The sequence below is a fragment of the Coregonus clupeaformis genome, chromosome 1 (assembly GCF_020615455.1).
Source record: "Coregonus clupeaformis isolate EN_2021a chromosome 1, ASM2061545v1, whole genome shotgun sequence".
NCBI lineage: Eukaryota > Metazoa > Chordata > Actinopteri > Salmoniformes > Salmonidae > Coregonus > Coregonus clupeaformis.
The window spans coordinates 24,984,994-24,997,540 of record NC_059192.1 but is presented as its reverse complement, the minus strand read 5'-3'; the positions used below and the strand labels follow the sequence as shown (position 1 = coordinate 24,997,540).

The 12,547-nt window shown below is 42.9% G+C and overlaps 1 protein-coding gene across 3 annotated transcripts in view; it reads right to left on the bottom strand.

The window, feature by feature from the left end:
* LOC121559950 (V-type proton ATPase 116 kDa subunit a1) overlaps positions 1–12,547 on the bottom strand; it is a 32,517-nt gene that overhangs the window by 6,942 nt on the left and 13,028 nt on the right. For 2 of the 3 annotated variants that reach the window (XM_041873016.2, XM_041873087.2), the window contains exons 10-21: positions 10,769–10,981; positions 9,832–9,982; positions 9,346–9,485; positions 8,600–8,763; positions 7,325–7,415; positions 7,022–7,140; positions 6,646–6,862; positions 6,150–6,257; positions 5,389–5,586; positions 4,131–4,148; positions 3,019–3,136; positions 2,427–2,598 (exon numbers count right to left, since the gene is read on the bottom strand). In XM_041873016.2, coding sequence (XP_041728950.1) covers positions 2,427–2,598; positions 3,019–3,136; positions 4,131–4,148; positions 5,389–5,586; positions 6,150–6,257; positions 6,646–6,862; positions 7,022–7,140; positions 7,325–7,415; positions 8,600–8,763; positions 9,346–9,485; positions 9,832–9,982; positions 10,769–10,981 — 1,709 coding nt within the window. The remainder of the gene's footprint in view (positions 1–2,426; positions 2,599–3,018; positions 3,137–4,130; positions 4,149–5,388; positions 5,587–6,149; positions 6,258–6,645; positions 6,863–7,021; positions 7,141–7,324; positions 7,416–8,599; positions 8,764–9,345; positions 9,486–9,831; positions 9,983–10,768; positions 10,982–12,547) is intronic. The other variant, XM_041873136.2, reaches the window with a different exon arrangement.

Here is a 12,547-nt window from a genome sequence, read left to right as displayed (position 1 = left end):
TGCCCTTTTAGTGCAAGAGCTGTTTGAAAAGACTGCCTGAAATGTCAGCCTGTTTTGGTGGGATGGAGTTATGGCCTGACTGGTGGCATCACCAGGTAAATTAATTAATAGACCAATAAGAAAGAGAGTTCCAAACCTCTCTGCCAATAACAGATAGTTTTCAGTTTTCCCCTCCCCATTCTTCGCACAATTCTTGCTTGAGAAAGTTTCAGCAGCTGTTGTACAATATGACACAAAACACAGAAACACAACTTTTTCTGCGGTCCTGGTCAAAAGTAGTGCACTATAGGGAATTGGTTGCCATTTAGAATGCACCCATTCTTTATGTGATGTGGTCTACATAGCATTTCCCTGGAGGCCATTTTAAGGAGCTGACAGACTGACTGATGTTTGGGAGAGAGAGCGGTACAGCACTGTACCAACACTGACAGACTACAGTACAAAGGCAGGCAGGCAGGCGTAAGGCATTAAGCTCATACTGGCATCCAACAAAAACACACTCTCCTATACCTCATTTCCCAACCATGAGGTAAGCTGGTCATTAGTGCTTAATAGCCAGTGCCAGACGAGGAAGGTTTAAAGAAAATAAACCCAACTCTTTACGTAACATGCCAAAAACCTTTACCTAAGAAAGATAGACCACTAACAAAGTAAAAAAGAACCATAGTGAGTTTTTTGTTTATTTCGTTCTTCAACCCTTAAAAAGATAGCCCCTCGCCTGTCTACCTACAGTCTCTGTCTATTTGGTTACACTGCGCAGAGCTATTTTTCCATATGACCTCTAGCCCTGGAAAACTCAGGGGGAAAAGGGCACTTCAGAGAAAGTGAAAAATGGAGTATCGCATGAAGACTGGACAGTTAGTTTGCATCCCAAATGGCACCCTATTCCCTACATATGGGCCCTGGTCAGAAGTATTGGATTATGTAGGGAATAGGGTGCCATTTGGGATGCAAACAAGATAGACTGTGGGGGCTGTGAACTGGATCATCAGTCAGTGGCACGCCCCCCTCTGCTAAGGCACTGGATTCACTCTGTGAGTCTTTACCCATCGCATTCCACACTCCACTCCTCCTCCCGACCATGTGTGCTCTCCTGTGAGTTTACACGAAAACAGATGAGCAGACCCCAAGGGATTACAAGTGAGGCGGCAACACAAGTCACTACATGAACTGAAGGAATTTGGAGGTTGCGCAGGGCCATGGATACGGTATACAGAGTCTGTCATCTTGTGTGTGTGTGGACTGTAAGTGTCTATGTGTGTGTGTACGCGTGTGTGTGTAATGTGTGTGTGTGGGTGTCTGTGTGCGTGTGCGTGTGTATACCCAATGTGTGTGTGCACACGTACAGTGTCTGCAGAAAGTATTCACACCCCTTGACTTTTTCCACATTTTGTTGTGTTACAGCTTGAATTTAAAATGGATTAAATTGAGATTTTTTTCACAGGCCTTTACACAATATGTCAAAGTGAAATTATGTTTTTTGAATTTTTTACAAATTAATAAAAAATGAAAAGCTGAAATGTCTTGAGTCATAAGTATTCAACCCCTTTGTTATGGCAAGCTTAATAAGAGCAGGAGTAAAACTACAAGTCACATAATAAGTTGCATGGATTCACTCTGTGTGCAATAATAGTGTTTAACATGATTTCTGAATGACTAACTCATCTCTGTACCCCACACATATCACACTGCAAAAAATGTGGCAAAGCAATTCACTTTTTGTCCTGAATACAAAGTGTTATGTTTGGGGCAAATCCAATAGGATACATTACTGAGTACCACTCTCCATATTTTCAAGCATAGTGGTGGCTGCATCATGTTATGGGTATGCTTGTAATCATTTAGGACTGGTGAGTGTTTCAGGATAAAAAATACATGGAATGGAGCTAAGCACAGGCAAAATCCTAGAGGAAAACTTGGTTCAGTCTACTTTCCACTAGACAGTGGGAAATTAATTAACCTTTCAGCAGGACAATAACCTAAAACACAAGGCCAAATCTACACTGGAGTTGCTTACCAAGAAGACAGTGAATGTTCCTGAGTGGCTGAGTTACAGTTTTGATTTAAATTTACTTGAAAATCTATGTCAAAACCTGAAAATGGTTGTCTAGCAATGATCAACAACCAATATGACAGAGCTTGAAGAATTTGAAAAGAATAATGGGCAGGTGTAGAAAGTTCTTAGAGAAATACCCAGAAAGACGCTACAAAGTATGGCTTCTACAAAGTATTGACTCAGGGTTGTGAATATTTCAGTATTTCATTTTCAATCAATTTGCAAACATTTCTAAAAACATGTTTTCACTTTGTCATTAAATGTTCAATTCAGGCTGTAACACAACAAAATGTGGAATAAGTGAAAGGGTAAGAATATGTTCTGAAGGCACTGTATATGTGTAGTGTGTACGTGTGGGTTTGAGACTCACCAGTGCAGACGGAGCGCGTGCAGGAAGGCGGACAGGCCTTCCATGATGAGCAGGATGCACACGGTGAGCATGGCGAAGGCCGCAAAGATGATTGACAGGCCGAAGAAGCCGCCCCCGCTCCTGGAGGATAGGCCCAGGTGCATCACCATGGTCCACAGCACCTCCGACAGCTCTGTGGAAAGAAAGAAAGAAAGAAAGAAAGAAAGAAAGAAAGAAAGAAAGAAAGAAAGAAAGAAAGAAAGAAAGAAAGAAAGAAAGAAAGAAAGAAAGAAAGAAAGAAAGAAAGAAAGAAAGAAAGAAAGAAAGAAAGAGACAGACAGGAGATAGGGAGGTGAGGAGTGAGAGATCTACGGTGTTCCTTCTACCAGTAGGTCGTTATCCACCAATTAGTGTCAACCCTCTTGTCTTAATGTAGTATGTGCATGATTGAGTAATTGAGAGATCAAAGTGAACAGTATTGCATGTGCATTATGCTTGTGTTATGAGTGTGTGTCTATTCTGTGTGTGTGTGCGTGCGCGCATTTCTAGGTACACAGAGTACGTAGATGCATGTGCACAGTATATTCACGTGTGTGTAGTGTGTAACACTCACGTGCATGGGCCAGACTGAGGGCCCAGAGTCGCAGGTAGGAGGCAGTGTTGGAGATGCAGCCCAGGCAGTATTCTATGGTGTGGATGGCCTGGTGGACCGCCACATCTCCAAAGTCAAACTGCAGAGAGAGGAGGTGCGCATCAGGGATGCATTCTAAGATCAATGCTCTTTCCACTGGAAACTAGATGTCTACTATTAACAATGGTCATTCCACTGGAAGCTACACAGACCTAGGCTTGGTCATGGTCAGTAGGAACAAAACAGAAGAAAAACGATTTGAAAGAGAGTAAAAAGGAAAGAAACCTGAGCTTGTCTAATAAAAACAAAGATTTTCGTTTTCCATTGCAAAAAGTTTTTGTTACAGTGTGCCCTACTGAACATGACTCTGGCTGGTGCTGTTCAAATTCACTTTACAGTTGACTGTAAGTATGCTGTAATTCCATACAGAGTGAATCGTACCTCATTAGGTTGCTTTATCTAATCTATCCATAACTACTGGTAATGTGGCTTTCTTCCCTTGTGTATGAGATGTGAAAATCATTCAGTTTAGCTTGGCAAGGGCAAGGCTTCCTTTTTCCATCCCTCTCTTTTGTCCTTCGATCGGCCCACAGTTCACGGAAAAGCCGGCGCTGGCTCTCATTGTTCTACTTGAAAAGGGCTTCCAACATGATTTGCTAAGGAAAACAACACTACTGTACAGTACATGTTGTAATAGCTCGGATAATGGTTTTCATCCAACATCCTGATATCAATAGCAAAACATTACAGCACAGCAAAATCATGCCTTTTTGATATCTCAATTCACATTGGTGGGGAAGGATGGACTGAGGACTGGTGAGGAGCTAGAGAAAAAAATAAAAAGTGAGCAATCAGATGGTAGACCAGCATGGCTAAATGTCAGTTAATGAAAGGGAATCCAATCAAAACTGGTTTTGATAGACTTGCCTTGACACACACACACACACACACACACACACACACACACACACACACACACACCATTCTTGGGCAGTTGACAGAGAGTGGGTAGGTAGGCAGGTTGGGTAAACAGAATACTGCCATTGGGGACAGACAGACGCACAACATGCTGGGATGCACGGACTGGCTCTTACCGGTTCCTCCTCTGCATGCTTGAAAGTAAGCAGAGGTCAAAGGTTAGTGGCAGGGTTCAGGAAGCAATTTGTTATATGACTATCATGATGGCAAAAATGATCACTAAGAAATGAATAGCATGCATTACATTACATGCAATGGCTCTTTGCGACAACAAAATTACACTTTCAGTTAATCCAGCATTTTTGCTAAATGTTTAAACTTTCGGAAGAGGTGCCAGAGAATGCCTGGTTGGACTTCCAGTGATTTATTTATATTTTTTAAAGATGCTCCCAACACCCATCATCTTGGACACAGTGCATGATCACATTTCATAGTAGTCATAGTTGGTATTACAAATCAAGCCAGCTATTTTTAGTAAACCTCCAAACCTTTTCATAAGAAATCATCAAAGTATACTCTTATAGGACTATCAAGTACACTTTCTCCGTAAAAACAAACCTCTTACCAGGATTTATAATGTAACATTAGGCCTTCATGAAAAACCCCAGAACCTCTGACTCAAACAATATTTTCCAAATTCCATTCCCTGATGCAATGACTCACTGAGGCTGGTTCTCATGCAAAATCACCTCACTGTTTACTTTTCTGAACCCACTGTGAAGCGGAAAATCAATTTCTTATCTCTTCCATTCCATCCCCCCTCTCCTCACTTGTGCCCACATTCCCCCCTTCACTCAACAACACACAGAAAAAAGCGCTGCTATTTGATACAAACGTCTAAGAGGAAGATGATGTAGTGAGGATAAATTAATGGGTTTTGTGTAGCTGTGACAGGCTATAGAAAATCAGAGCTGCTGCAGAAGGAATAGAGTGAGGCAGTACGTGTAGTAGTCTGCAAAGATACCACAAATGCCGTAACCACAAATGCCGTAAAGGTCCACAGACTCATTAATTTAAAGGGTTTCAAATGGTTTGAGAGGAAGATCCAGTGTTCTATACTGTGGCTATGAACGAGAGGTCTTAAATGGTGTGATAAAGAATGGGACGATTTCAAATGAGAGAGGAATGAGGTGATTTGTAATGAGAAAGATATACAACGTTTGAAAATGAGAAAGGTAATAATCCATGTTTTAGAATGGCAGAAGGAAGAAATGTCCGAAATGGGAAAAGAGATAAGATTCTATTCTAAACTGAGAGAAAAACAGATGACAGATTTCCAGCTCTGAAAAAAATGTATGATCTTTCAGAATGAAAATATGGTACTTCAGAGCTAAAATGTCTGAAAGAACGTAGTCAGTTAACCCCTTGGCTCACCTCGTCTCCATCCTCAGAGTGCTGTGAGAGCGCGTCGTGGTCCATGATGCCAGCTTCGTCCTCCGTGGGCCCATTGCCCACCCGCACCCCTCCAAATTTCTGTGTGCCCTGTTGGGTGAGTCCGGTTGATGAGGACACGCCTGTTTGCTCTAAAGATTGCTCTAGATTCTCTGCAGGGCATTCTTCCCTCTTCTGTGACTAGATACAAAAGCCACAAGATCTGTGTCTGGCTTAAAGCACGCCTTGGGGTGTTACGTTTGCGTTTGGCACTTAGGGGGGCACCCAACAAGTGGATCGATATAAAAAATATGTAAAATATATGCAAAAATGAAAATGATGTATGCAAAATAAATGTACAAAACGTTGAAAAAAATACATGTAAAATATATAGAAAACATTTTCAATTATGGGGAATATTGTACAAATTGTAGACTTGTTAGGTGCCCCTAATATGCCAAACAAGCAAAGCTAGCCCTGTGTTAATCAAATAACAAAATAAATAAAATGTTTTACATGCAGCTTATGATTTCTAATCTCTTTGTAATCTTTTATCAAAATATAGCAAAGTAAATCAACTTGTTTTACTTCACAGCTTTTCCAAGGCATGCTTTAAGCATCATTGTATGGCAAAACACAACCAAGCACGACATTACAGAAATACAACATACAGTCCATAGAAATTAATGGCCACGAAAAAAGCGAAAGAAAACAGGTCATCAACAAGAGTCGTAAAGGTTAAAGGTTAGATCTGATGAACATACCAGGTGCTTTTTCCACAGGTGCTGGCGCCGAAGCACCATAGTTTTCACTATCAGCATACAGGGAACACATGCAAGGGCAATCAGCACCAAAACAATCTGGATCCCCATCTATAGATGACAAACAGAGAGAACGTTAACAGACAACATCTTGGGGACATGGATCCTTATCAGAGACAAATGCTAACTCGCTCTCCGGGACCCTGGCTGCGCCCCAATAGCCTAGAATAGTGACCTTCTTTCCTGTTCCTTCGATTGTACTGGTCTGAGCGAGAGAGAGAACAGGCACGTCGTAACAGGCACACCTCAAGGGTCTATCTTCTCATCTGTTAAGTTCTTTCTGATGGGAGCAGATGAAAGAAAGAAGGCGAGGAAAGGAAGTAACATTTTGAGTCACTATTGAGACCCAGCCCCATATTCCACTGGGCAGCAAAGGGACCAGAGTACCTAGGAGAGACAGAGGGAAGGAGGGAGGGAGGGAAGGGTCCCCCGGTCACACCTGTCCCCGGTAGAGAGGCTTGTTCGTGACGTCGCCGTAGTTGAAGAGACACATGTTGATGAAGGCAATGAGAAGGCTGGGCGCGTCCTTGGAGGTGAAAGCGTCATAGGCTGTCCACTTGTAGAAGACCAGGATGATGAGGTAGCCGAACAGGCTGGCCATGAAGACAATCTCAGGGATGAAGCCCAGGAAGATGTTCAGGGGCTTCTTGAAGTACCTGGCCCACAGTAAGAGAACAGAAGATATGAGAAGAGGAGAAGAGAACAACATTATTGTCCATTACGTTTTCACAAATGGACCTTTGTCTTTGGCGCTCTGGTTTACAGGTAAAATGACATACAGACACATACAGCATTAAACACAGAGGGGTACGTACAGGTGGTTGAACAGGCTGAGAGAGACGCCAAACATCATGTGGATCACTCCCAGGATCACAGACATCTTCATCTTGAAGGAGTTGAGGAAGGTCAACTTGTTGGTGGCAATGTTCCAGATCTGAAGATCACAAAGAAGAGGCATAGATAAAGAGAGGTAGACGCAAGCAAATCCATATTTTTAAGTGGCACACACTGGCTCTCATTGTACGACTCCCGGTAGGTGCAGATAGATAGACAGAAAGACAGACACAGAGAGACAGAGAGACAGACAATATAATAGTCAGACAGACAGAAAGACTTACCGGGTCTATACCCAGTGGATAGGGGCCATTGAAGACACCTGGCACGGCTGGGTCCAGCTGCAGCACCTTATTTTCATTGAGAGTTTCAAACCTAGATAGATTATAGACAATCGAAGTGAACAATTTGCAGAGTGTTGCTATCATTGACATACAGTATACATAAGGGGTTTATATTATGCATTGCTGGAACGTGCACCAATATTAGGGTTAGGGGAGTGTTTGGCCGGGGGGGGCTTTACTTGGCTCATCGCGCTCTAGCGACTCCTTGTGGCGGGTCGGACGCCTGCAGGCTGACCCCGGTCGTCAGTTGAACGGTGTTTCCTCCGACACATTGGTGCGGCTGGCTTCCGGGTTAAGCAGGCAGGTGTAAAGAAGCACGGTTTGGCGGGTCATGTTTCGGAGGACGCATGACTCAACCTTCGCCTCCTGTGCACTTTGGGGAGCACAGGAGGCATTTGCAGCGATGAGACAAGATTGAAATTGGGGAGAAAAAGGGGCAAAAAAAATTAATAATAATAATAATAAAATAAAATATTATTTGATCAAATATTGAATTTGGCCTTTACTACTGTAGCGCCTAGAAATACATTGAATTACACATTCATAAATGGCAAAAAAGACAGTCAAAAAATAAATCATAAGGAATAAGGTTTTGATGTGTCTGTCCTATATCTAGGAGATATAAGAAAGTTCAGGAAAATATTTTTGTTTTTTTGGACACATATTTAACCCCTTATTTTTGTTGCCACAAAACTACCTCCATACTTACATTCGTTTGAATGGGTTACCTTCAGACGAGTCCCGTGGGGGTCATTAGAGCAAAAACTGAGAAATGTCTCCCCTTTCCATAGTGGGGTCATATTAGTTTGTATCTCAAACGGTTCGGACGCTACAGACAGAAGTTGGCACATCAGCGTTACCAACTTCAGACGAGTTTAACATCCGCTCGTCATGACAGAATTATAAAATTAGGTTAATTAAAATGCTTTCACCAGGTTATACTACACAGAAAGGACTCATTTCGTGGAATGACCCTGCTACTACATTAACCGGTATGAAAGTTTGAGTATTGTTGTTGAACAATGCGTTAAACAGCAATCGAGCTTTGGAGATCTCCCGTAGTGTGTGTATCTTTTTGTTGTTAGCTAATGTCAAAGCTTGTTACCAAGAACTGCCCTCTCCCAATTGGCTGTCGCGAAGTCGCGTGAGTGATTGGTTGGTTATTGATGGATTTATAGTTTGGACAGTTAACTGACTGATCGACGGATAACTTACGTCCAGTTGGCTCCCTTGGGGCTGAACATGGGCCGGACACTCCAACCGGAGCCAAACATGTTGAGGGATTTGGAAAAGCAATCGTTGTAGATGATACCGGTGTAGACAGAGAAGATTCCCATCAGCAGGATGATGTAGCGTCCAGCGAATATCATGTTGAACATCTGCCAGGGCAGGGAGAGTATGAACACACATTGGAGCACTGACCTGGGTCATGTTCATTGAGCACAGAAAGGAAGAAAACGGACTGAAACAGAGAGCGACTACCTGGACCAGTCCAATAAGAAACACTCATTTTCATTTCCCTTTGCAAAACGTTGGAAAATGTGTTCTGTTGCGTACCCTAATGAACACGACCGTGGCCTCACCTGGTAAAGAATGTCTGCATCCATCAACGCCTGTACCAACCATCATTCAACACTCAACTACATCAAACACTAAAACATTACTTAAATTGGCCAAAGTTATGTACTGTAGCCTACTGTACAAGAGAGGGTAGTTTGCCAAATGAAATCTACAATACATTGGCCTAATTATCGCCTTCCTCCCAAAGTGTGCACTTGCTCACATCCCTTCACTGACTTTAAAGGAACTGAGTGGTATAAGAAACATGGTGGAACCTCCCTCTAGCCCATTCCTCCCCCAATCCAATGCTTTTAGGTTTGTGGGAAGTAGTGCACACTTCAGGAGAAAGGAGATATTACTGGGACGCACCCAATGTCATCGGCACTCTTGGTGGGCCATACCTCGTTGTCAGTCTTCTGCGAGAGGATGCGGCTCTCTCGGATGACCAGGTAGAGGGCGGCGCAGGTCATCAGCACACCGTGACCCATGTCCCCGAACATGACCGCAAACAGGAAGGGGAAAGTGATGATGGTGTACGGTGCTGTAGGAAGGAGCACACAGTAAGACACAGTGCAGTGGACAGCACAACACAATGACATGGGGGAAAACAACAACAAGATACAGAGAAAGACACAACAACACGAGAGACAAAACAACACAAGAGACATAACACACAGAGACATAACAGTTATATAGACACAACAAAACAGACAGACAAAACAACACACATAGACACAACAGCACACATAGACACAACAACAACAACAACAATGACAGAAAGACACAACAACACATATAGACACAACAGCACACATAGACACAACAACAACGACAGAAAGACACAACAACAACAACACAGAGGCACACAGTGTGGACTTGTATGTCACCTGGATTGATCTCTCGGTAATTTCCGATCCCGTAGGCGTCCACAATGTTCTGGAATCCAGAGGTGAACTTATTGGTCTTGTTGAAGGTGGGCGGAGTCTGCTTGGTGGTCATCCTGTTGAGAATGGAGGGCACTGTGGAGCCACTCCTCTCCTGTAAAACACACCAAGCCAAAGAGTCACCGCTACGGGGTGAAGTTTGCCCTAGGTACAGATCTAGGATCAGCTTCCCTTCCCACAATCTTAACCTTAACCATTAGTGAGGAAAATGCAAATCTGACCCAAGATCAGCATCTAGGGGCAACCACCCTATACCAGAATTACCTGACAAATGCCAATTCACCTTTGCAAGCCCATTACAAACCTGATACAGCCAATACACAAACACCATTTTCATATTTTCAGATGACTCAGTGAGGAGGCTGCCACATCACTAAGACCAATGAGTAATGGCAGAAGGAACAGACACCAGGTCAGTTTTGCAGACCACAGACTGGGCAGAACCATTGTTGTATTTGGCTACATGATAACATTACATCAACGTTTGCCTATTCCTGTAATTTCATTTAGCTTTAGATAAGAACTGGGTACAGAAAGAGTACTTTCCATAGACCTCTGGGTGAACTGGTGAAAATTGATATGTGTGCAGTTAGCTTAGTTTGCCTGGCAAAACAAATTGCATAATGATATACTGTATGTATTTGATATCTAGCAATATAATTTCTCCCTTTGTTATGATTTCTGTCCAATTCCAAGTATTTCTATTCGACTCAAATACAATGGTGTTCATAAAGAATGCAAAGTACTTTATCCTATATCGTCATCTTGTATGAAATTCAGAATTTACAGCATCAAAACAACAACAGGAAGTGAGGTCATTAATTAAAAGGATCTTCCTGCCTCGGAGCTCTAATCATTCTGATTTGCAGACCCGACTCACCGTTCCTCGGCGCAGGGCAAACTGGATGGAGTCCAGGTCAGATACAGGGCACCACACCTCGGCGATCAGGCACTTCTGGGTGACGTCGATGTTGCACAGGTTCAGCGTGTGGTAAATGGCCTTCATCTTCCTAACCTTGATGAACCACACCCTCATGGTCTTGGCTGCAGCCTGGAGCACCCTCTGTCTGTGGTCTTCCGTCTGGTTCAACACCTGCAAGGGAGAAAATAGAGTTTTGTTAGCCCTCTGAGCTAAAGCCTAGGTATTATTCCGGGGGAGCTAACGCAAGTCTTTAGGTCGTTGGTGCAGACTAATGATTAAATTATGAAAAATGTCCATCTGGTTCTGGACCTGCACAGCCAACATGATGGTGTTAGCTAAGCCTAGGTAGTAGGTATTATCTCGGGGAAGCTAACGCAAGTCTTCAGGCCTCAGTTGGTTCAGATATAGGCCGTGTCCGAATACCCATTATTGCGTTCGAAATAGTAGGCATTTTAGGTATGCGAAAATAGAAAGTTTTATAGTATATGAAATTTCCAAATTAGAGTATGCTTTAAATGCCAGGATGTTATACTCACTTCGGCTTTTCATCTTTTGAGGAACAGAATCGTCTTTCCAGGCATGTGTGTTTGACAACAGCTGATAGTCAGCTGATAATGAGACAAGGGGATGCGCTGTAACCAAATGAACGAATTGCGGGAATCAACGCAATTGCACATTAGATGACGCATTCTAAGGAACGGTGAGCCTAGTATGTTGATATTTGTTGCTTACTGCATTCATTTTGACTAAACAGTACGTTCTAAATAGTATGTAGTACGATTAGTACACAGTATGTAGTTTTAGTAAGTAATAGGCAAGACAGATTTCGGACACGTCCAGTATGATGTTTTTATATATTATTTAAAGCTTGTGCACGGTGACTCCACTGGAGGGCAGGGTTAGAGGAGGACAGAGGGTTTTCCCTTTCAAGCAGAACCACATTCTTTTTTTTTAAGGATAGAGTTCAACACAATTATTGTTATACAAGGCGAAATACCTCTACCGACTAGTACTGAGATACTGCACATGTGCACATCCCCACATCGAGAACGTTTTGTGACTTAAACCAACAGTATCCAGGGAGTGTTTAACAAAAGCACACACATCCTGTCGTGCTTTCTGGGACAAGTTATGATTGACATTGCATATGTTGTTGATTAGCATGCAACACTGTCACAAAACAAACACAAAAGCCCTGTGTAACAAGAATGATGTATTGGCAAATGCAAGCCTGAGAACGGAACAAGGGGTAACTGGATAACTCCCTCACTGGCAACAGTGAAGGGTTGCGTTCCTACCTGAAAGACGTTGCATCGCATCAACCAATGATTATGCGCTACACCATCGACTGCATAGTCGGGAATCAGATTGCTATATTATATGATGTGGTTATTTGATGTGTAAGCGTCTATCCAAGCATTGAGAGATCTGGCAGGCATCTGCAATGTAGTCAGGCAGGAACGCCACCATTGAGATGTTTGGTTAGGTAGAGAGTACAATGATTGCCCCTCCCTTACCAGCGAACACAGTGGATGCGTCCCAAATGGCACCCTATTGGGCCTTTGTCAAAAGTAGTGCACTAAATAGGGAATAGTGTACCATTTGGGACACACACAGTGTATGGTTAGCTGTTCATGGGCCCTGATTGCATGGAACTCCAATCCATCTCATACAGTGCCTTCAGAAAGTATTCATACTCCTTGACTTATTCCACATTCTGTTGTGTTACAGCCTGAA